General features: G+C 38.7%; 1 protein-coding gene across 2 annotated transcripts; it reads right to left on the bottom strand.

Annotated features, from left to right (window-relative positions):
* Nucleotides 1–1,312: 1,312 nt before the first annotated feature.
* Nucleotides 1,313–25,534, bottom strand: nup210 (nucleoporin 210). 2 transcript variants are annotated; one of them, XM_026332279.1, is made up of 40 exons: nt 24,942–25,534; nt 24,187–24,326; nt 22,797–22,928; nt 22,045–22,141; nt 21,617–21,767; nt 20,979–21,111; nt 20,611–20,769; nt 20,321–20,389; nt 20,125–20,231; nt 19,669–19,809; nt 19,402–19,539; nt 19,010–19,165; nt 18,333–18,531; nt 17,455–17,600; nt 16,229–16,447; nt 15,810–15,983; nt 15,297–15,489; nt 14,905–15,011; nt 14,379–14,483; nt 13,742–13,843; nt 13,398–13,526; nt 13,030–13,157; nt 12,823–12,958; nt 12,667–12,729; nt 12,001–12,180; nt 11,830–11,910; nt 11,556–11,687; nt 11,139–11,297; nt 10,661–10,752; nt 9,411–9,585; nt 8,608–8,783; nt 7,019–7,239; nt 6,629–6,765; nt 5,810–5,924; nt 5,205–5,351; nt 4,539–4,789; nt 4,181–4,385; nt 3,425–3,547; nt 3,134–3,211; nt 1,313–2,547 (listed from the first exon to the last, which is right to left on the bottom strand). In XM_026332279.1, exons 1-40 carry the CDS (start codon nt 25,100–25,102, stop codon nt 2,444–2,446), a joined length of 5,661 nt encoding a protein of 1,886 aa, XP_026188064.1. In that variant the 5' UTR covers nt 25,103–25,534; the 3' UTR covers nt 1,313–2,443. The 2 variants fall into 2 exon arrangements, with proteins under 2 accessions (XP_026188064.1, XP_026188065.1); XM_026332280.1 differs by having other exon boundaries at nt 3,425–3,544.

Genomic DNA, 25,534 nt, shown 5'->3' with positions numbered 1-25,534 from the left:
CACAACACATCACTTAAAGTGTTTTCTTTTCCTAGGCCAGTTAACATCTTAAGAATACCCACGAGCCCCTGTTGTGGCCATAGCCAGATCCACACAGCTGCTCTTCCTAAGCTTCCTCATAAACACCTCTCAGGCAGGACTAGCTGCTCTGTCTGCCTGACACGCCCTCTGTGAAATAAGGAGCATGAAGGAAATCATGCAAAGATTGTAGCTGGTTTTGTATGTGTCCCACTAAGGATTACTTTTCAGCAGTGTGTATTTTTGGGGATTTTGTGTCTTGACTTCATAAATGTAAGGATTTTGTGCAGACTTCCAACAGATCTTTATAAGGATTTTGACTTTTGGTCAGGCTAAACAAGCATTATGAACACCTCCCCCTGAGAAACTGAGAAATTCTGTTTTCCAGAATTTGCATTGTAACAGTTAATCAATGATGAAAATAATTTCCGGTTGTTGTTCTAGATAAGACAGATCTTAGATTTACTAAAATAACACTGAATGTTAAACATTTAAACACTCAGTACAAATGTACCCACCATTTAAATGGCTGTAGATCTGAAGGGTGCTACAATGGGTGTTTTTCACACACACAGCATTGTCTACTCACTTTCTTGACACAGCATAGCTGCTGAGACAAACGAGCTAAGTGACTGGGACCCACCACAGCAGTCAGCAGCAGCTCCACAGACAGATGGAAGATCAGTGATCACAGACCTTTACATATCCTCAGGGAGCCAGAGATAGACAACAGCCCTAACCCCCCATGTTTGTGTGCAAAGCACAAGGGTGCAGTGAATGTGCTGACTTAGGAATACATAGGGATAGAGACAGTGCTAATACACAGTCATCAGTTTCTGCAAAAAGAAAGTTTACATTTACATACAGTACTTCTCTTTTATTGTTATTTATTGTGTTGTAACCAATGTTTTTTTATGTGTATACAATAAATCAGCAAAAAATGTGGACTAACAATAATATTGGATAAGACAGATTAGATGTGGACAAAATGCAACAAAGAGGAAAATGAATAGCATAAAAGAGAAAAATGAAAACATGTATACACAGAAATTAATAGATGGTGTAGAAAACTGCAGGTCGAGTGGGTACGAATGACATTTTGCCTACAGTATTTAGTTCTGACCATATTTCAGGTTGTTCAAAGATGTTTTCTCTGATTATTCATGTCAAAATCCTGTTTAACTGACAGTGAGTGGAAAGATCTTTGTTGTCAAATACTTTGTGAATTTGTTTAAATGTGAAGGGGGTGATGGATTTATAAATGCTTTGGGTGAATAATTATGAGGACACACCAAACATAAAAAGTAAAAACTTTAATTAGCAAAGGCAAAAACTTAATTTACTCAGGCAAACAAGCTTGTGTTTGTATTATGTTCTATAGGATGCTCAGGTATAATTGTCAAGCATGACTATGACTCTAATGAATCCAATGCAGAAACAGCACTGTAACACCATGCCATCATCACACACAGCTCTTAAGAAACTAAAAGAATTTCACGAGCTAACATAAATACAATTCCTTGTCAAGATTTGTCTTCAAATACAAAAACATTTTGTTTAAATCAATATCACACTCCTATGTCCCAGCAGTTCAGCAGTGCTACAGTAATCTCTTTCTGGAAATGTTGGCATGTTAACACCAAAAACAGTTACACTTTCAGAAACGAGAACAGGTCACGTTTGACTGCTTTTAAAATGAAGCCAACCTGGGATGAAAACTGAATAATGGCTCATATTAATTCTTTCACATTAATTAATTAGATAAGCTGCATGTAAAAAACAAAACAAACAAAAACAGTATCAATTAACTGGTAAGTTACATTTCCCCAAACAATGCCCAAGAGAGAACTAGACCAACCATTTCCAGGTTGGAATTATGCACATTTGAAGGGTCCTTTACCAGGAGGACGGATTCAGTGAATGAAAGTTTCACAAAATGCAAATATTTTCAAGTTGCTTCCTCTCATATTACAAAGGGGTTATCCTGAGTTACTACATTTCACATGTCAAATATGATAAGTAGCACACAAACATTCAAAACAAACAAGAGGCAATATTTTTTTAAGCACAAGCTAGTGATTTGGTTTCTAAGTCAAAACGCTTCAAAGGTTGCCGGTATATAATCACATAGTCTTGTATAAAAACAATTTCCATCAGAAACCAGAAAACACAGATATGAACCTTTTTGCACGCGCGCACACACACACACACAAAGAAAATAGCCATGTTATTATCTTGCAACTCTTACTGTAAGTTGATTGGCTATTCTGAAAAATTATTTTTTAAGCATTTGTACCAATGTAAAAACAAAGATTTCGCAGTCAAATCCCTCAGCGTTCATACTGAAGGACAGAGGCACATTCAATATTCATTCACAGCCTGCAGTCTTCTGCTTATGAAGAACAGAGACCAGACAGAGGCTTTATCAGGACTTGTAGTCTGGAGAATAGAGACGCGACCTGGGGCTGCTGTTTGGGTCGGTCCAGGGTATTGTGCTGTTGAAGGAATTCTGTACTCGAGAACCTGATCCTGAAGAATAAGGCAGAGTAAATAAAGCATATACAGCAGAATAAAGCAGTAATTCGGTAGAGAGAAAATATTCTAAGCAAAAAACCACTGGAGCAAAAGTAAAATGTATATGGCAGAATTTAAAACTCGTCTTTAGAATCACAATTGAATAGTCTCATTTGTATTGGTAGTGTAAATATCTCCCAGGCCAGAGCACATCAACCCTATACCTGCTTCATTTGTGATAAATTGGAGACTGGCAGTCCTTTGCTTGCTTTTGCATCCAAATGACCTTTAATTTACAATGGGTGAGGTAGCAATTCTTCAAATAAAAAAAAAAAATCCATTGACTGCCAGAATGCTGTCTGGTACGCTGTCAGCCAGTTCTTCTAACTTTCTAACTCTCAGTGGAGCTTTACAGCCTTCTGCCATCACAGATTTAGAGGTTAAACAAACTTCTTCTTACTCATTAAAGTGAGCTAGAGAGCTCAAGTATAAAAAAAGTGGACAGGTATTTAGTGCTACGTCCCTGTGAATGTGCAATATGCTTTAGCCTGTTTTTTTTGTTTTTTTTTTAAACTGTAAAATGTCAGCAACTGTGTGATACCTGAGATCGGTGGTGGTGTCCTCTGGATGAAAGCAGGGTGATAAGTTTGTTCTCTTGGAGAGAACACTGTGTGGAGAACTGCAGGGAATCCAAAAATGCATTGTCACAGGCTACTCAATCACAGCTTTAGGTGCTTCAAACTGTGACCAGTATTACCAAATACTATTTAAAATCCTAAAATGTTTGGTAGATCAAATCCCTTTAAACAACAAAATGACACTGTAATTGAAAAGAACACACACAAACCAGTTACATGTCAACAGATTTTTCTACAGAAATATAGGGACCCACCAATGATGATGATAGCTGTACCAGCCAACAGCGCGAACAGGGTGAAGAACATCATCTGGTAGCAGTTTATGAAGCTATGCAGGGAGTGGCCCCCCTCCATGTTAACAACTGGAGGAGCAGCTGCTGAGAGAAAACGGAGAATGAGATAACAGGCTGTCAATACCTCTTTGCAGTGCTGAAACATATGACACACTAACATATTAGCTGTGGCACAGAGGGATAATGATGCCTGTTAAAATGGTGGTAAAATCTGAGTGGAATTGGTGGTTACTGAAAACCTGCCTTGTCTGTGTGCTTAGTTCCTTCACAACAGAAGCACTCACTGATCATTGAATTGTTTACTTGTACGTTTTGACTGTGCTTATATGTTATTTGACACACTAATTGAAAAATAGCTGCTGTTGCTAATACAACTAAGTATTTGAAAAGTACTGTGTGGAAGAATTGCGAATAAAGAATTTACTTTGCTTTGCTGACACTGTACAATACAACTGCCTGTACAATACAATCATTAATATTAGCATCTAAGGCAGTGGATGCAGTGGGAATGATGAAACTAAATTTTACAATGTTTTTAGGATTAGGCTACATAAACTGCAATCAGATTAATTAGAATAAATGATTTGTTAGTTCAAATTTGGGCAAACTCATTTTTTTGTGAAGGTGACAGCCCTGTTACCTTTCACAGAAAATACACCAATACTACATGACCTGGTAGGACAGTTACTTGTCATTTGCTCTGAAAGAGTATCTGACCTTGCATGACAGCGCCGGGATCAGCCGCGTGAATCAAAGTGACTGGGATGACCAGACTCTGGCCAGAGGATGCGCTGCTTATAGAAATAGAAGCAGAAACCGTTGCCTGAGGGTCCACAGCACTGATGGTGTACTTTGCAAAACTGGGAAAGCCATGGTGTGCCTCCTTCTCATGGACAATAATGATAGGAGAAGTAGACACCACCTACAGACATGGAAAAATGTGGCACACATCTAAACAAGGAAGTCCATTGGAACTAGGGTCCTAAGAGTCAACCTTTGATCCTAGTGTGTAAAGGCGTAATATTTAATAATGGCACATGTTAGAGAGTTTCCTAGAAACACTGCTATGGCTGACCTCCATGTTGGACAGAATGGCTGTGGGGCCGTAGACTGTGAGCTCAGCTGATGGATGCAGGTTGGAGAGCAGCAGCTCCGTCTGGTCGGAGTAGAGGCCTGTCTCTATGGGCAGCCTGGCGCTGACTTGCTCCCCAGAGAAGGCGTTGCCCTTCAGGCCTGCCTTCACCAGCAGATTGGTCATGGACATGCTGAGCACACGGGTCTGTTGGTCTGTCATTGGCTGTAAGGTCATCGAACATGTGTAGAGGCCTGGAGCAAATATGGACACAGTTAAATGCGATGGTTCAAGGCAAACTGTGTGGACTTAGGACAACAGATGACTGGATGTCACAGTGTGGATTATTCTTATTGTCAAAAAGGTGCAAAATACAAAAGTCCCATTCAATTCTAATCTCTGGATTTGTTGGGGAGGATCATTTCACCATCACATAGTCCCATTAGGACTTGAGTGATGTTCAGCAAGTGAAAACCTGAGAGGGGCTAAATGGACATTAACACACACAATGGGAATATGGGACTTACAGTATCTGTAAGTGTACAGTGTAATGTACAGTATCTGAATAAAAATAAATTATTCAATACAATTCATATAGTCACGGCCCATATATTTGTTGCTTCTCTGACCATAAACATAATTTTTAGTCTGAAGTATGAACAGCCTTACCAATACTGGAGTCAAAGCTTATGTGTGTTTTGAAGACATCACGAGCAGAGAAGTCAATAGCTTCACTGGTGAAACTGAGATGGCAGCTGATGGAGGTTTCTGGCTGCAGCTCTGAAACTGCTTCACTCTGGGCAGAGGAGCACATCCCTACAGGGAACAACACACAGGTGTAAAACATACAAACACTTTGCACTCAATTACACAGATTGATTCTTAAATAATAATAAAAAACATTATTAATGACTAGTATTTATGGGTCAACAAATCAGAGGGTTGAATAAACAAATGTGCTTACATCAGTCTATTGAATATAAAACTACAGCCAGTACACAGGTACCTTAGCACAACAGCAGCTAGTCTGACTTTGTCCTAAAATGAGCTCACTTAACACATTATATCACACTTGTTTAATTTGTATAAAAGCAAAAGTGTAAAATCAATTTGCTGGATTATATGCCAGACTCTTTCTTGGCTATGAGCAGGTGCCGGAAAGAGCCAGACACTGCGAAAAGTAACAGGTCAGCCATAAAATAACCCTTCACATATTAGCCTTTCTTTAGACAGAGAAATATTACATTTACATTATAACTGAGTCAGTTCAATACCAATGAGGTTGGTTCCTCTTTCCCTAGTAGTGAGTAGGACCTTGGTGTCCTTGCCGGTCCTGACAGGTGTGGCCTGTGCCATAGCAGCTGTTCTTGTAGCTGCTTCCACTACTACCTACAGAAACACACAGAGATAGCCATCAGTTAATAGATCACAGTGAAATGTGTGCTTGGAATAATCACATCATAATTTACATCCACAACTAATTGTTTATATCAATCACACCAGACTGTCAGTGAAAAACTAATTAAAACACAGCTTGGTGTTAACAGAACATTACTGCTAACTCAATCAACATTACCTCCTGCACACATAAAAAAAAAACAAACATTGTGAGCACCTCTCTGCTTAAGATAACATACCCCATAGTAGATGTCATCAACTTTCACTCTGCTTATGGGAAATATTCATTTAAAACTGCAGGTTACAGCTCAGCTCATCTCATGAGTAAGGTTGGATAGAGTAAGAGCAAAATAATTTCCACACCACGCCATCACGTATGAGAATCTCAGCCTCAGTAATGACATGCGCACACATATTAGGCAGAAAGGTAAAAATGGACACCGTTACACACTTTCACTGTACTTGATACTGTTTGAGTACCAGATACAGCATGATTTACTGGCAGAAAAGATTAAAATCTTGAGAGAAAAGACATGCAGAGAGTAGAAATACAGAAATCCTCATAATATGAAACTCATAACTATTTGTGGCTCATTGATCACAGCCCTGACTAAAAACAAAAATACACTTTATGCTTTAGTCTGTCCTTAGAGCTCTGCAGCTAATACAGCAGTTACCACATACAGATAACTTACCTCTCGGTAGGTTTTCAAAACACCAGGTATTTCGTAGTACACTGTAACTGTCCCAGAGTCTCTGGCTACAGCTGCACCACTTTTAGGGTCCACCTGAAGAACATTATTAGCTGAGGTGCTCCAGGTACCATGAACACCTGCAGAAAAAAAGATGATGTCCGGTTTTAACACATACACAAATACAGTAAGAAAACCATACTGCATAAAATATTGAGGAAGAACACAAACAGATTACAGCAGCATAATTAGGCTGCAACCAGAGTGCCACATCAAAGGCCATATTACATTAACTTCCAAATGTTTTTATTCTTTCTGTTTAAAGTAGTTATTTTTAATTACTTTATACAAATACAGTAGGTCTGTTACTCAAATTATATGGAGACTTCTCACCATCTGGGCTTGTTAACTGGGCAGAGAAGCAAACCACATCTCCCACAACCAGTCTGTGGGCCTCATGTGGGTAAATACCATGCTCCACAGGAAGTGGAACATAGTCCGCCACAGCCATGTTTTCATTGTCCCACACTGCGAGAAGGGTGAGGCCTACGTTGACCGTTCTCACTGTCAGGGTGTGGTTACCAGGCCCAACTCCCACCTGCACCAGGTCATCTCTGCACAACAGAACAATGTACAGGGTTTATGCTATGGATTTTTTTCTATTAATAGAGTTGGTGAATTTGTTTCAGTTCTTTTAGCGTTTCTATTATTTTCTAAATTAAAAAAAATAGAAGCCCGATTAATAAGGGATTAGGCATAAGGTAAACTAATTACTTGTCATAATACAACATGTCATTACAACAAATATAATAACTTTCTTAATATTCTATAAGTAAATAAACATGGGCAGGTTTTTATGAAAATGATGACTAAAGTAGGAGTAAAGACTATGCTTCACTCTAATCTAGTCTCTGTGCATAGTATGACATTGATTCATATATGCCCCTCCGTTCTGTAGAATAACCTTATAAACCCAAAATTGGGCCAATACCACTAGATATGGTTTAAAAAGGCTTCACAAAAGCCTCACATGCATTAGTTTATTATATTAGTTCCTGCTGCAATAGTTCAACATCATAGTTTAGCTTTCCCCTGAAAACATGTCTTGCTTTTTGTCTCCATCTCCAAAGCATTGATTCTGAACAAATAAGACTAAGGTACTCCCACCACAGATACCAGTAAAATCCATTTGGCTCCCTAGAGACTCAACAGATCTAATCACAGGCCAGCCTTCTTGGTCCCAAGACTATTAGCCCTTTACTAATCTGATTTTGATACTTTTCCCCTAAAATTGTCTGTCAGCACCTAGAGAACAAGGTAATAGAATCAATTTATTGCGCAGACAGAGGAGGGAGTCCCTCATCCTCATCCGGAGTGCTGCAATGCTCCTCCCTGCCCAACACGCCCATTAATTTAGCTCACTCACTGAGGTGGAAACAACTCCATCTGAAATGAGGCTGAAGAAAAAAAACCCAGTAAATTAATTTTGTGAACTCCATGCAGAGGCTGCCACTAAACTCAACGACTCTGGTCGTTTTCCCTGATTCACATGAAATACACGCAAAGTCTAAAAATCAACAGTATGTCAAGAAACCACATTTTCAGTTTTGACATTTTAACACCATAGGGAACAATAATAGATAAACAGATTCCAATAGCCACAGTGTCTGTTCAGCTGGTAGAGGTTGAGGAGTTGACATGACTTGTGTGGCAGACTTTGAAATAGAGGGAGACATTAGGTCACGCAAGGCTGGGTGAGGTTGCACGAACAGACCACTCCGAAGAGGAGCTTCTGTTCTCTCTCGCATGGGGTATTAAGCAAACTGCAAAACATGTCCTCCTCGCCTGTTTCAATTTCACAGAAGTAATGTTTCACTTATTGGATAACACGGTTTATGAACATATCAATTCTGTTATTTGACAGCCACTCTTGAAAAATAATGAGATGTATTTACAAAAAATAAAGAAACAAGTTGACTGACCTATTTGTAGAAAAAGTAAGTTGAGAGCTGGCGCTGTGCAGGGCCTCTCCAGTGCTGCCATGAAAGTGGACAGTAAAGGTAAGGACTATGCCCAGAGGAAAGGCTTTCGGGCTCTCTCTGGTGTGTGTGTAAAGCACTGGACTGGTATTGAAGCGCACATAAGACACAGGCATCACCTGAGAAATGAAGTGAAGAACCAGCATTAGAGTCACCAACTGCTATGACAATAATGGTACTACTGTTACCAATAGGTGACTATACACAAAGGCCACTGAGAATAAGACTGCAGTGAATGTAACAATACAATGAGCTCATTATTTACTGATATAATGGTGAGATTTTTTTAAAAACATGCTATATAAAAATCTGTGTTAGGTGCTCTGTTAGGACCTAAAGGAAGATTTTTCTAAATTTTATTAAATAAAAATTATTATACTGTAAATTTTAGGATATAAATTTGAAAAAAAAAAAAAAAAAAAAAAAAAACTGCCATTTAAAAAAACAAAAAAAAACAAAAAAAAAAAACAAGCTAAGTTGCATCTATACCAAACTAAACAAAAACAACACACAAATGTACATTTTTAAGTCCATGGTGTATATTGTTATATTCTTAAATTTTGTTTTTTGTAAAGTGCCTTGAGATGATTGTGTTGTGATTTGGTGCTATACAAATAAAACTGAATTGAACTGAATTAAACATCCATGATTTAATGTTTAAATCATATTGAGGTAGAGATGTGGCAGATATTGCTTTTAAAACCCAAAATCTGAAACACATTACATGCAGCAGGTGTCAAACTGACCTTCACAGCAAGGATAACAGTCTGATTGACACCAAATGTCTCTTGTGAGGTGATCAGCAGAGAGGAGATGCCAGTGAGGGAGCCAGAGAAAAGAAAGCCCTTATCATCCACTTGAGCGATAACCACCTGGTCAGGACAATCCAGCATTCGATAAGAGAGCGTACCCACACCATCCCTGTTACACAAAGAACAAAGTCACATCAAGTTTCTCTCAGTGATGTACACATTTCTGTTATTTTGCATTGTGTATGGTAAGGGTGGGAAAAATAATCTTATTTTTCGATGCATGTTTAGGTGCATGAGCCACGTGAGACGCTAGCATCGTTAGCATTTACATACAGTAACTGTCAGCTGTACAATATCTTCTTACTGCTAAGTCATCGTCATAAATGTCAATCAAAACGTCAGACGAAATGCCGTGAAATATGAAAAAAAAAAATAAAAAAAAAACCCACTGCGCCCTCTGTGTCACCAGCATTGTCAGGACAACGGTACTGCCAGAACGCAGGGATTTGAAACCCCCGCCCCTTAGCAACGTATGCAGTGTGTCACATCATTGGAAATGTTATTCCATTGGCTGCAAAATATGTCAATCATCATTGACAAACAATGCGACTGGCTGATTTTACTGTCATTAGAAGTTGTTCTACCCCCTGGGTGGGTTCTGCCTGTCAGTCGTGACTTCCATTGGTTTTCGTACTGATTGAAGTTCTAAAACCTGACATGCTTGGTTGTAGGCTTATTTGATTCACAGGAGTCTGCAGAATGTAAATCTACTGTCTGTTTGTCTATTTGTGGTAAATAAACAGTGAAAACAACCGGAGAACAAACAGAATTAAAACTTTTTAACGAACCCTGAAGAGTGAAGGACATTTTTGGCGTTTTCTCAAGGATAATACGTCTTTTGGACTAAAAACTTGGAGGCATTTTGTTCACTGGACTCTTGGTAAAAAACTGATATACAACACTTGCCGTTTCAGTACATGTGTGGTTCAGCAAAATTAGGAATTACTGTCTTGCTGTGTGTGTCTTGTTAGGCATCATGGAACTGTTGTCACTGTGATAATTCAGTCCTGAATATACCATTTGAATTGTGAGGTTTTCTGTTTTCAATTGATATATAGTTTGTCAGAGTTTATTCAAATAAGGCTGACAATCTTTGGAAATACTTTTGGAAACAATTTCAGGCCGAATATGGGCGGCGGGGTTTTAATGGGTAGCAAGTATAGAGAAAAACACTTGTAACTCACCGGTTAGTTTGGAGTTTGAGGGCTGAGTTTGGCGCCATCAGCAGCTCACCAGCTTCTACTTCAGGATTAAGCATGTGCAGCTTGTCATAGACCTTGATCAAAGCAAAAAGTTGAAACTCCATTTATTACAGGGCTTTAATCATTCTTTGATGTTTTGGCACTAGTGACATGTCATAGTGTAATGTAATGTGAAGCTGGATACATTCAGCACCTCCTAATCTGCCATCTTATCACTTTAGAAAGTTAACAACTTCTGATATGCCAAAGTTCTACCACTTCAGTGCTCTGTTGCCTTAAATTGCCAGCATTCTATATTATGAAGAAGCAGTGAAGGTCATGGTCATGATACACAATGCATCCATAAAATATCTGCATACATGGTATTTAACTGTATGAAACTAGTGCTCAGGACACGCTGATAGAGCAGTGCATTTTTCATATGTATCTCCACAGAGAAGTAGTATCCACAGTGCTATACCTGGATCTGGGTCTCATCTCTAAGCTCCTGCAGATTCCCCACTAGCTGCCCAGCCTCAGGGTCAGTAACTTTGAGCACCACTTTCAGCCCTGTCCGGCCTCTAGTTCTTCCAGTCACTGTCATTCCAAAGTTGTGCTCTGACTGGAGCTCCATGTTTGCCTGAAGGAGACAACAGTCACCATTAAAAAAACAGCAGAAGCAAATTAAATAAAAAGGCAACAGTGATGAGAAAAAAGGGACGAAGCAAAGGCTGACAAGAAGACAGAGACAGGACAGGTGGTTTTAGTCACAGTGTAATGCAGGGACAGCACATTATAATATAATTAAGAAAAAAATTTCCAAGGGACATCAGAAGTCAAAAATGGGGATGTTCATGGCAGAGAGTGCATGTACAGAAAAGCCCAGAGTGCAGAGTACCTCAGTGTGTCTCGACTGGACATCTAGAATATCTCTCTTGCTGGTAGACCAGTGGAAGGTGAGGCCAGGTAGAGCATTGCCAAAGGAGAAAGGTGTTTGACTATTGGTCAGACCCATCACATATACAGGCATCTAGAAAAGCAGAAGATGCATCAGTGAATACAATATCATTAAAGAAGAGTAGAGTACTATTTTTTTCAGTTAACTGCCCCACTATAATAAGCATTACTGGATATTTAGAATCTTTTTTATAGTGTAGTTCTTCATACTGTACCTGTCCTCCAGTCTTTATTCTTGTTATAGGTGCTCTGATTCGAATGGCTGTCAAAAGCACAACCTCAACCTCTACTTGATCCTAAGGAAACAAGCATATAAGGCTCTCATCTGTAAAATTTGCATGAGTGTACACAAATACACAAATCTACATCATCTATACAGTACTTACCTGAGAAACAACAACTAGCTTCCCAGTTTCTGCATCCACAGCTTGGACCAGCCCAGTCACTGTGACATTACCAATAGCAACACCCCTGACATGGCCCATGCCATTAACTGAAGCTATCTTCTTATTTGAAATGGAGAAAAGGATATTTGACTGAGGCTGCGGGCCACCTTCAGATGTGATCTGTAAATGACAGTGGGAATGAAAAGGAGAAGAATCAGGAAAAGATGAAACAATGAGCACCACTCTTACTTGAGTGACAACAGTGGCTCTTTAGTCAATTGTTTTCATCAGTACAGGGGTCTGAAAATTTGCTGAAAGGCATCATGATTTGTGCTCAAGGTTAGAAAAATAGACAGTAACACAAATAATGTAAACTGCATGTGTATAACTGAGTATAATGTTTAACAAATTAGGAGCCTTCTTGGATAGGTGGTAAATGCTGTGCATTTAGAATGCAAGTTGAGGCAAATGAAAGGCGAGTTGGAGGCAAATGAAAGGCGAGGTGGATGTTTAAACCAGGAGTAATTAGGCCAACATCATCTTCCAAAAGAGTCTTGGCAGCGTGCTCTTTTGGAAGATAAGCCAAGCACCAGATGAACTCTTCTGGCAAGATGAACTGAGGCCAGCTGTTTTCAGACACAGCCTAACCAGCAATATTATACACACCTGCATCATTGCTCCAATTAACAAAGTCATTTTCCTTGGGATGAGTTTGAATGGTGGAAATACCTTTAAAAAAAATAAATTAAGAAAGTTACAGTATCTTCAACATATGCAGGAGTCAAAATCTGAAATGACATACAAATTCACACAAAATTATACCTCAATTTGCTGAGGCGGGGATGCAATTTTTCTCCCATTTTTATCCACAACAACAGCTGACAGAGTAGTCTGACCAATAGAAATACCCTCCACCAGGAAAACAGCTGTATCATTTTCTGCAGATTCTGCTAATGGTCTGCAAGAAAAAACTTCAATTGAAGAAAATTCATATAAGGACCTGCAAACAGAAAATTTCATATTACTTACTTTAGAGAGACTATTGTCGAAGCTGCCTTGAGTTTTAGATTCATGAAATGAAAATAGCTGGCTGGGAAGGGCTTCTTGTTATCATCCAAGACTCTGACATATGCTTTCACAGATTTGCCAATTTCCACCTGTAAAAGAGATGAATGGCATCTGTCATTCTGGTTCACAGGCAGGGCAGATGTAATGATACTAATTCAGATAGGCTGCCATTCATGGAAATTGGGAAAATGATAGAAGAGGACAACCTTATTTAGTGCCTAGATGTCATTAAAGAATTTCAGGCATGTGTGGTAATGATAAAAAGGATCATCTAAGTCAAGCAGTGCCTGGACCCTCCAAGATGATGGATTATGGGGCCAGAAACTGACCTTGTCAACCACTCTCACATAAACCTCCAGGATGTCAGAAATGTGTACTGTGGCTTTGGTAGGTGCTGGAAATGCCAGGCAAAGGTCATGAACCATCACCTTCACCACTCCTGGGTGAATGGGAGAAACCTGGACACAGAGCAAATCAAAGCCACATTACATTCTGCATTCAGTGGAGCATACTCAAATCCACAATTGAGCCAAAAAAAGAAGAAGAAAAAAAAAAAAAAAAAAAACAACAACAACAAAAAAACAATCACGTTTTCCAGGAAATGACACTATGTTATTCAGAATGAAAATTGTGTATTACTCCCTGATACCACAGCCAAGATGTTCCTTTTTACCTGAGCTGTTGCTTGGGCCTCTTGGAAAGCCACATCTGCTATCCCTTTTACACTGGTATTGACAAAGAAGTGCCCTGAACCCTCTTGCAGGGCCAGGTTCGCCTGTGAAACAAAATACAAGCAATGTCTTGTGAAATTGATATAATTGGTCAAATGACACACACATACCACTAATCAATTCCATATATCCAGACAATTCAAAAATCTGTTGCAATTCATTTGCATGTTTTTCTAACAGCCAGTTGGCCTTGCATGAGACATCAAAAGAGACCTCTGACCACGTTTCACACTTCTGAAATCCTCTTACACAGGTCACTAACTGTTATTTAACCCCGACACCTGTGAAACTCTGCTCCAATATAACACTGGCGTAACAGAGTGAGCCCACTACGTAAAGAGGGCAAGGTTTGCAACTTTCCACTGTGTCTGTCTACTGTCATTAACAACTCTGAATTCATTCAGTAATTAGTAGCAAGCTGAAAGCCAATTCCATATTTTTTTACTCTGCGATACAGAAAGCCAAAATCACAGCCTTGAAAACAGGCCATAAAATCCCTGCCTGTCTGGGCTCATGTTTTAAAGAGATAACCCAGTTATGCGTACAAGATATCACAGCCCTAATAACTCTGTATCTTACCCGCACATCTGGGTGGTTGTATATGGTGACTGTATCGGGAGAAACTTTGACATCTTCAACCAACAGGAGCTCCAGAGTGGCTGAGACCGGGGTCAAGGAGACATACTGTTCAGAAGAGGAAGAAAAAAATGAGCATAACCACTCTGATGCCATATGTAAATATTAGACCAACAGGTAACACAGTCTGCAAGTAATGTAAACACTATGAAGTAAAAACTCAAGTGTATAAATGAAAACACATTAAAACCATTTTGATCAATTGCAGAATAGTTTCATTAAAATTGACAAAGATTTGACTGGGATCAAAATATATAATAAATCAAATAGTGAAATATATTAAATTAAACCTTTACTTAAATATATTATTCCACTGGTTTAGATCTTTTTGCAATACAGACTTGACTCCAAGAACAACATACAGCACTAATATTCTGAATAATGTTTTGCTCAGCTGCTTCTGCTTTTTTTAGAGGAAGTAAAAAGGTATTTGACATGACTTGGTAGTTAAGCCATTGTTTTCACTTACTGGACTGGAAACTTTGGCTGCCACTAGATGTGAAACCTGGTAACCCAGAGCTGTCACTGTAATGGCAGCAATGCCTGTCTGATGATGGACAAGAACTGTCTGACGTCCTGCCACAGATGACAACAAAAACAAAAAGAATGAAAAAAAGAATTTTTGGCATCACTAATTAATCAAATCAGACAGGAAACACAATGTAATGTATTCCCGCTGATAGGTCAATCAATAATCACCTATCTGCCGCAACTGTCTCAAGATTAAAGTCTGCCAGAGTTTTTCCCTCCTGTTTTTATCATATTACTTTCCAAATGTTCCAAATGAAAAGTGTAAAGTTCAGCTGATAATCTATTCTCTCTTAAAGAAAAAAAAAAAAAAGCCAAGCCACAATGTTTTACCATGGAGTTTCATCTGTTTATTGCCATCCTCAAACTGCTGCAGCTCCATAGGCAACGTTGGTTCAATACTGGCCAGTGACACCTTTGTCGATTCCCACAACATGCTCAGAGAACTGAAGTTGTCGAACTTCCTTCCTTGTTGATCAAAAGCAGCCAAGTCCAAAATGGGGTTACGGTAATTTGAAACGGGTACCTAGGAAAACATTTTTATATGATGGACTCATTTTCCAAACATTTTACTTCCTTTATGAAAATGATAATGAACATTACGCTAAAGCTGCTTTCTAATAACTTGACCTAATGAGTCATTTTTTTGGTTAGCTCTCACTTTTCCTAAAATAGCAGTTGTCTACTTTTAGAACACAAGTGGCTGTTTCCTTTTATTAAAATCATGTATACCAAATACCAAAATCTCAGTGCTATCAATAGAAAATTAAGTGATGCAGATCTTTTAAACACATACATGTACAGCTGCAGCTTCTTGAATCTTGTTAGATCACATCACATACATACCACTTGTTTGTTCTGCTGCAGCAGTGGGCAGGTCAGGTCCAGCTGTGGGCTGGTATACACTGGCACCAGGGTCAGGCGAGATGGAGGAGCACATACAAATTTGACCACAGCTGGCTCCACAGCAGGATAAGGGTTTGTTACAGTGGCCTTGTTTCCCACCATTACCTCCAGCACCTGCTCAAAAATATGGTGACAACATACAACAGATTTATTTCTAGAAACATTCTAAGGCATTGTACTAATAAAGCAAAGACACTTTCATATGCACAGTAATAACCTACAAATAAATAGTAAAATTAGGAATTTGCACTATTTATTGTCATGGTACAGTTACATAAAGCTACGGAACCTAATCATAAAATATTTTACTTGATGTCACAAATGGCACATAGAAACAATATGATTTCAGGAAATCCCACCTGCTCTCCTAGAGCCCTGCAGGTTGCTCTGACCCAGTGCTGGTTATAGTTGTGGGATGAGGGACTAGTCAAAGTAAGGCTCACGCTGGCCTCATCCTCAGCACTCAAGTTACAGAAGAACTTGGAAGGCTCTAAAACCCAAGGCCTTGGGCCGCCCTCAAACAACATGTCTTTAGATGATCCCAGAGTCACCACAGCTACAGATATAGGGTCAATTGCCTGCCAAATAACATGAGTTTATTATGAAAAATACAAGTCTACACAGTTTACAAGTAGGACATTCATTAACAGATTTTTGGTACCACATTATAATCACACAGAAAATAGGTCTCAAAAAAAAAAAAAAAGAAAAAAAAAAAAACATTAAAAAGAAAGCATGAATTTATTACTATCAGCTTGGTCATTCTAGTCTTTAGAGCTTAGCTAACACTTAGCTAGGGAACTGCTCTTGGTTGAATCAGGATAGATAGTAAAATGGAACTGGGTCAACCTTTAGCTGCCAGGGCAAAACAAGTGAAGAAATATCACAAAAATGTCTGCTCTTTACTAAAGAACACTACTCACTACTTATTACGCCTATCTTGAGTCTAAAAAGTGGTGTATCAAACACAATGTTACTGTAATGACACCCTAATGGAGTATGCTGAAAATCCAGATGGTTTTTGACAGGGACTTAATTACTTTATCATAATGCATTTCATAATGTTAGATTCAGTACTCTACCACAGCAGTTGAAGTCGATTTCATTCCTGTGAAGTACTACTGCCCAGACATAGAAAACAAATCAGGATCACAAATGTATTATGTATAATTAAATGCATGACACGCAAAGTAAACCCAGGAGGAGAAATTCTGAACACTCCCTGATCATCTGCACCAATTGTAAGGAAGAGATGTGTATATATATTGTGAGACTGAGTGCATTAGTGAGTTTCTTTCAATAGCAGAAAAAAGCTAATTGGTGTTTTGAGATCAGTTAAAAGAAGAAAAGCAAATCACAACAAAAATGTCAAGTAAAGTTCAACATTATTACACCCAAGTAGGTGCCTCATAGTACTCCAAACTGTGTAAAGTAGAGTATTAACTAAAGTAAAGATTATCTGGGAGGGAATTAAAAATCGGATACAAATTCCTTAAATAATACCTATGTGCAAAAGAGGGTACAATGATATGGTTCACGGTTCATGCAGAGAAAGCTCCTGAAAGGACAAAACCTTTGGACTCACTCTGAGAGGAAGATAGGCAGCAATGGTGATCTTAGCACTGAGGTGAACATTGCCATGTGTGTAGCTGACAGTGATCATGGTGTAGCCAGGGGCCAGGGCCTTGGCTCTCACCCCACTGCAGTGGTCCTGGCCTGCAGCCATCCTCCCTGGATGAGAAGATGGTTGGAGAAATTGAAAGAGTAAGAGAGAATACAATATGACAATTTACAAATAATCACAATTGTTGATACAGGCATACTGATTTAACTTCCCATTGTAAAGCACTATGGAGAGCTGATTTTCCCCTACCCACTCTTCTGAGTAGTTATACAAGATTCAAAATGAAGAACTGTAGATCTTGCTAACAGAAGAACTTTTCAGAGGTAAACTCTATAATGACAAATTAATACTTTTCAGTGTTAGAGCGGACTAGGCCCATACCATGTGTCAAGCACAGTCGCACTGATTTTATTTAAGCAACTAATACAAATTTACGTCTAACCAGGAAGACGCTGGCATATGCATTAGTTCCCTAATTCTTCTTCTGTAATGTGAAACTGCAACTGAAAAGTTTACGGACTGGAAAAATGACTGTAATAATTTAGGTTCGTAATACTCATTATTGCAACAACTGACAATAAGCACAAAGAGGTGAACCTCCCACTACACACAAACTATACCCACAGTCATAACTCTCATTGAATAACTGACAGAGTGATCAATGAATGAGTCCTATGAGTGTGCATCCTCTGATTAATGCCCTTCTAGAAAAGCTGTTCCACCTGGAGTCCATAAATGAAATTACTTGTATGTGACATTAGTAGATGAACTTCTGCTGATACAAACAGTGAAATATTTGGGAAAATTTGCTGCATTGCAGTGTGACGACTTGGACTCACCCTCTAACAGTTGGAAGACACCATGGTTCTCCTCCTCAACCTGCAGGTCGAAGTGAGAGCAGTCACTCAACATAACTCGCTCTTTCTCCACCTCCTCCAGCAGGCCGAAAATCCTAAGAGGCAGATCCAGAACCAGGCCCACCCTGGCCTCGACTGGGCAGGGAGCAAAATCCATGGCCACGGGCTCAACAACATACACCTGAAGGAAAAGAAGATCAAAGTGGCATTAATGAGGGTTACACTGAGGGCTGAAGATTATTTCGACTTACAGGTCTGGAAAGTACAGCAGTATAAAAATAATTACAGTTATATTAAATAAGTGAGATAATTATGAAAATATGGTTACAAACCTCAAGTACTTTTCTATAACATTAAATACTCACATAATCTGTTTCTTACAGAATGTGTGGGTGTAGCCTAATCAGATTTGATTGATAGTGGCCTGGAAACTGGTATAATATGTTTTCCAACTGTGAGCTGCCCACATGAAAAAGCACATCTACAAATCTCTTGTGAAATAACCAAAACGGTTTGAAGGTAGGCTTTGGTTTTATAATCATGATTATAAAAGTGATAAAATCAGACAAAAGTTAGGCTTATTATTTGTACTATAACTCCAAATTAATATTTAATGAGGATGCTGTTTCACAGTTTGACAGTTTTCCACATCAACGTACCTTCATTTGGCCAAAGTGTAGCCGGTTGCGTAGATCATGAGCATAAACTACACTGATGCCAATGTCACTGACTGTTGTCATCACTCCTTTCACAGTCACTGTAGCGACAGCTGTATTAGAGGATGACCAGCTAAAATTTCCACTCCCTCCAGTAGCCTGTCATGAGCAGCAAAGAACAGGAGATGAGTGCCTCATTTGTGATTTCACATCAGGACTCAGCAGTAAAATGACAAAAAACTTAATTTAGAACTTTATGTCAAAGTGTGAATAAAACTAACTGCTAAAATGTGCTCTCAGACAAAAGGTCACGTATGTCTGACATTTCTGTCCGATGAGGATCAAAGCCATTCAATGTATTACAATTCTTATACATTCTGAAAAGGAATAATTACCTTTATTGTGTACTGATAAGCTCCAACCTTGGGCTGCCATGGAAATGTGAGAATACTAGGATTAAGAACTATGGGGTTATAGATTTCCACATCCTGTTCATTGTGGACTGGGTTAGCAAGTGTATGGACCCTTCCACTCTGAAATAGAGAGCACAGGAAATTATTAAGCTTTCTCTAATGAATTGGAAGAAAGGTACAGAAGTTATTACAATAATATTAGTTCGAAGGAGATACAGAGTGATGGGTCAAAGTCGCAATTAAACTCACTTCGTCCACAACAGCTCTTAGGGTAGCATCAATGAGGGTTAGGCCATTTTTGAGCGCTCTGACACGGTGATATGATCCATTTAAAGAAGAATCCAGAAGTTCAAAGTACTCCACAGGAAAACCAGTGCCAATACGGACCTTCTACAAAATCAAACCACATAGATTTTCAAACTAATGCACTAATGATGGGAATGCATGCCTGTTGGGTATGCCACTAATGCCACTGATAAAACTGAACAAGCAAACAAAAGCAGCTTCAACAGCTTCTATAACTACAGCGCAGGCTGCTTTCTGTTACCTGCAGTTCACTATTGACAAAAGATTTGATTTTATTGACAGCTACCATGACAGACTGTTATTCTCAGGGTGTGTCAGGTCAGAGGCTGTAACAATAGATACACTATTCACACAGACAAAAAAAATGATTTCTTTTTTCTTTTACTGAAGCACACTTACATCAGAGAGGTAAATTTTGTTGCCAGATTTATCAAATACATCAATGATGATATCATACACTCTGCCTGTTTCGAGAACCCAGCTGTCTCCCGGATGAATTTTAAAACCTAAACAGGTAAAACAGAGGTTAGACAAAGTACTGACACTCTTTTCTTATGTCTATATGTTTAATGTATGTTAAGAGCAAGACACAGACCTAGGTAGCCTGGTTCAACCACATACAGAGTGCTGTTGGGTAGGCGAGACACTCCTTGCATTCTAAGGCCTAAATAGTAGTTACTAAGGAAAATTACATCAGACTGATAATGACAGCTGTAAACATATCAAATGCACAAAACCACTTCTAGTACTTTAGTAATACTCTTAATAATACTCTACAGTAGTTAGACTATATAAGCAGAAGATGTCAAGGCAAAGTACATATCATCATATAGTTACAATAACCACTGATGAGTGCAAATAACATATGATTTGTCATAAGGATACTCTTATGATCCAACACCACATTGATGTGTCCTAGTTGAATTGCTGTGACTGTGGAGGTGCTCTGCTGCAGACTGCCCACAGCAACATCTGGATTTCCATTAGGGCCAACTACACTGTTCTGAAGGTGCAGTTCATACTGATCACAAGGCATAGAGAGCTCTGAACAAACAACACAAACACATTAGTTTATTAGATGGCATTTCTGTATTAGACAGACATCTGAAGCTGAAAAGAAAAAAAGCCACACCTCATCTGATCACAGGGAGTGACATCAATGACTCCACTAACATTTTGACTTAATACTTTAGGTAATCAACTGATGCAAAAGTAAAATGATGGACTTTACTCTTCACTAAACAGAGTTATACCTGTGATCTTTCCTTGTCTAATCTTCAGGACTCTGTATCGGATGGAAGTTCCCACCAGGAGGAAGACATCATGTGCGGGACTCAGCAGGATGTTCTCTAAAATCAGCAGCCTCACCTCTGCTGCACCCACATCCTGTGGTTGCATCGGATACCATGGTTACAGAAACAAAACATCTTCAGATTCCCGCCTTAACAAACCAGAATAAACTGGTTGCAAAGTTAAAAAGGACATAACAAAATAAATTGCATGTGACTATAGGTTAAAATATTTTATATTTCTTCTTTGTTACACACCGACCTGATTCAATAATTAGGCAGAAAAAAGTTAGCCTGCTGAAAGCAGTTATGAGCTCCTGATTCTTTGCAATGACAGAAATACAACTGAATTGTCACTAGTGCTGTGACATTGTATATAAAGCACTAAGAAGCCATTATCATCATTCAATCCTTTGCTATTTCTAGAAGATAATAAATAACACAGGGCACAATTTAACCAGAACGTATCTTCTGATTTCCTTTTGTCTGTTAAAAATAGGCCAGAAGTTGTCTGTGACTGTAAATATCAAATGGAATTTTTGAGTATTGTAGTAGCGTCATCAGCCAGGAAAAAAAATCTTTTATACAGCCTATCACCTTACCTTGTACAATGACTCTTGTATTTTGGCCTTCAACTTAGCATGTCCTGTTTTAAGTCCAGATACCAAAATAATATCGCCCTGCTTCCCAACACGCTCCATTTCAGATATGTATCCTGGAGGCGTGTATGTAGACTCAGAGAATTTAAGAACCCTTGAATGAATAAAAGAAACAGGTTAGAATAGAAATAGAAATATATTTGACACTGAACTCATTATCTGACCTCAAGCATGATTAATTTTCAGAAGAAGGGACCAAGTAGTAAAAGAAATATCATGCTAATGCAAAACAACAGGATTACTGTACTACTGGTTTTAGGTTTAGGTTAGATTTGATAAATGTTTTTACTTTTGGTTTGCCAACAGATTTCATTAACAAGTCTGACTGCGCAGTAAAGTCTGATTGGAGTATTAACACTGGGGAACCTTACCGTAATGAATTGTAAGAGTCAGAGAATCCATTTGCGTCTACATCTTTCACTAAAGTCCAGTCAAACACTAGACCTGCAAGGGTGCTGAAAGTATTTCCTGCAATATAGATAAGGACAAATGTGAATCCTGTTCTTTCCTTAAGCCAGAAACCTTAATTCTAAGACTAAATATGGGCATGTTAGATTTGGTGAGGAACAGAGAATATTTGCATAGACTTTTAACTTGTGCTTTAAGGCTAAGGCCACTATTGCATGTTTCAGTGTATAATGGCTGCTGAGCAGAATTGTCTGAAAGCTTATGGCAGTCAAATTAGTCAAATAGGCATTTCATTACAGGATGCATGCTGTCCTTTTGCAACCTACTCCATCTAAAATGTCCTTTTGGGCCAAAGCAAACAAAACAAAACACCAGGCCCTGGAGCCATCATCAGACAGAATCAGGCTGTAGCTACAGCTCATTAAACTAAGTGTGTCTGCCCTAAATGGAGCCAGTCGAACAGAACAAACACAGCTACCTCGCAGTCATAGCCTGGGGGGAAAGAAAACACTGCCTAGAGCCAGCTCAGTCATTACTCTCAAAAATGTTTACAGCAGCAAAGAAACAATGTGATGTAGATTCTTTACAAGAGAAGAACAGAGGAATACTACAGGTCAATTACTCTTAATACACTTAAGGGGATATTTAATTATTGGTAACACCAGCAACCCATAATGAGATTAATTTTATGATCTGATAAGCCAGTACATGACACCTTCAGAGTCCAGTGCATGAATTTTGAGTGCCAGTGGAGAGTCCTCAAGATGTAGCTCCCTGGTGGTTGACACTATTTGGATATCGCTGATGATGTCAACAATAGCGTCACACCGCAATACCTGTCCTGTAACTACAAAGGAAGAGAGGACAAAATGACACACAGTAAATATATAAAAAACACTGTATGGTAACACAACATTGCACTTTCACCAAATAAGGAAAAGCAGAGACAAAACGTCAACCTCCAGATTAGACACCTGGCAGAATGCTCAACAGTTATCAATCAAGTCAAGGTTTGAGGCTTTACAGGCCGGTTCAGTGGTCTGTTTGACAGACTATATCAATTTACGTTTTGGTTAACTTAACATACTTTAAAAGACATAATCCTCATTCAGAGTCAGTAACTGTGATCTGAACAGGTAATCTTGAAGTTGTTTGTTTGACTTCTGAGATTCATGTGAAAGGGCCAGTGTATGTAATTTTCTTAAGTACAAAGCAAATTTTCACACATGCTAGCCATCCATGACAGAAACAGTGCCACAGGCAACAGCTGTCACACAGCATTTCAGAACAGCACAGAAGAAAGAATGAAAAAGACATGCAACACAATAGAATCCTGTCCATTGCGGACAATATTTGTTCATCACCTGCATTTCAAACGGTGAGTATTTGAATATTTTCAGTTGCATATTTTAGGGTTCCTATTCTTCTCAGCAGATTATTTTTTGAGATTTTTTTGATATGCACTTAGTACACTACTGCTAATTGCTTTTAGGAATTTTTGGTTAAACTGTGTTAGTTATTTTTTTTTATGTAAAATAAATTTATGTTCTTCTCTGACAGATCTATGTGACTGTCATTCATTGTGCAGAAACAGAATATAAAGAAGCATTTGTAATACACAGTTTCTATTATGCCCTATATATTCTGAATTCCTTGTATTACAGAACATTGTAAACATGACCTCAGGAGACCTGAATTTTTATGTAACTTTGTAACACGATTACTTGGAGCTTTCTTGCTCTCAAACATGCACTGTTACAATAGTTACGGCTCATTCTCAGCAACAGAAAAATTCAAAAACCAATTAATGGAAAATGATTTAAAGGTCAAAACCATTCATTTCATTGAATCTTCCCATTTTCAGTTTTTTTTTTTTTTTTAAATGTATTACAATATTCTAAGTTTTAGTATATGTTGAAACCCTGCATTTGCGTGTCTATATGAATGTTTTTGTACATCTTTATGCAATAATGATATGAGCAGTAAAATGCAATATCTTTTACTTCTAACTATGCATGTGTTAATTTCTGCACACATATGAACTATTCTTGAATAAACTACTTGTGTTCAATAACTGTGCATTAATATAGTATCAGTGTATTTACCAACATCTTCAGCCAGAATAATACTGGTCAGTCTGGAAGGCTGAGTGGAGAGAGCCTGGAGAACAGCTCTGCTGGAGCATCCCCTGCTGCTGTCTTCATCCAGAACCTGGATGCTTGCTACCTCTGGTCTGGTGGAAGACCTGCAAGACAATGACCAGAAAAAAAAATTGCCCACGTTAAACACATAATTTAATCTAATGCCTTCATCAAAAGATTTTAGGCGGAAAACCATTTTCATCCTGTGGTGGATGAAAATTTACTGAACATTTGGTTGCATTAAATGATGAACACAAAAAACTAACATCTTAATGTCAAGTGTTCAATCTGTTTTTACACAAAAGGAATGGAGAAGCTATACAAACATTCAAGTAAACAAGAGAATCAGCATCAGAATTTAAGAAATACAGGTAAAAAATTATAAAGTGATTGGATACATATAAATATCAAGATAAGCAGCCAATAAGCTTGTCTCTGAGGTTAAAGTTTCCAAAATTTTCCAAAAATAAGGGGTTTTCAAAGAACAGTAAAAGAGCTGTCGATATCTGTCAACAGTGAATAAACCTTTATAGTGGGATTCCTTTTCTTTGTATTGCACACCTTACTTTTAGGTCTAATTTTGTTGTGTAGCTTCGACACAAACAGACAGACAGACACACACACACACACACACACATTACCATAAAGTGCATAGTGTTGTTGGCCATGCGGCCTGACGTGCAACATGACACCCCTTCACAAAGCATGCGTCCACTCACCATCTGTAGCACCCTTCAGTAGTTTCCAATGTGAAGTTGATTCTTGTGCTTCGAGCCAGCGGTAACAACACTTTGGGAATATTTAGCTTCGATGAACCGTTAACACGAATAACGGTTATCAGTGACAGCATTATTAGCGCCGGTAACTTTGACCCGGACATTTCCGTTAGCGGAGATTTACTGGCAGCTAAACTAACAGGCGTATGAATGAGGGCTTAGTCTCTATTGGGACTTCGGATAAACTTCCTCCGTCAGCATGTGTGCAGTAGATTTGGGGCTGTGGCTTTGAGACACGCGTTTAGTTGAGCTAACATCGATTCTAGCGCAAACGTCAAATACCCCTGAGACACACGCGACTTGCCTTCCTGCTCAGTTTCAGGTTGAATTTAGTTATCTGAGTGCAGCCACATGATGATAACAGTCCTGTTTCAGGTCCTTCGCTTTATTTTTCCTCTAATATGCCTCGAAACACAAAGCGATAATTACTTTCAAATCCCCGGTGTTGATTTAATACACACAGTTAGCAAACGAAAGCTTAAAATACGCACACTTCATACAAATACCCGCCATTAGCAATAATTGGACTTCCAGTG

This window comes from Mastacembelus armatus, chromosome 7 (genome assembly GCF_900324485.2).
Source record: "Mastacembelus armatus chromosome 7, fMasArm1.2, whole genome shotgun sequence".
NCBI lineage: Eukaryota > Metazoa > Chordata > Actinopteri > Synbranchiformes > Mastacembelidae > Mastacembelus > Mastacembelus armatus.
The sequence above is the reverse complement of the archived record's forward strand: the minus strand, read 5'-3'. Positions and strand labels throughout refer to the sequence as shown.

Coding starts and splice junctions, on each gene's coding strand:
- nup210 (XM_026332279.1), bottom strand. CDS start 25,102: ATGTCCGGGTCAAAGTTACCGGCGCTAATAATGCTGTCACTGATAACC. Junction 12,959..13,029: donor TCGACAATAGTCTCTCTAAA/GTAAGTAATATG, acceptor TTTTTCTTGCAG/ACCATTAGCAGAATCTGCAG. Junction 9,586..10,660: donor CTCAAACTCCAAACTAACCG/GTGAGTTACAAG, acceptor TTTGTGTAACAG/GGATGGTGTGGGTACGCTCT.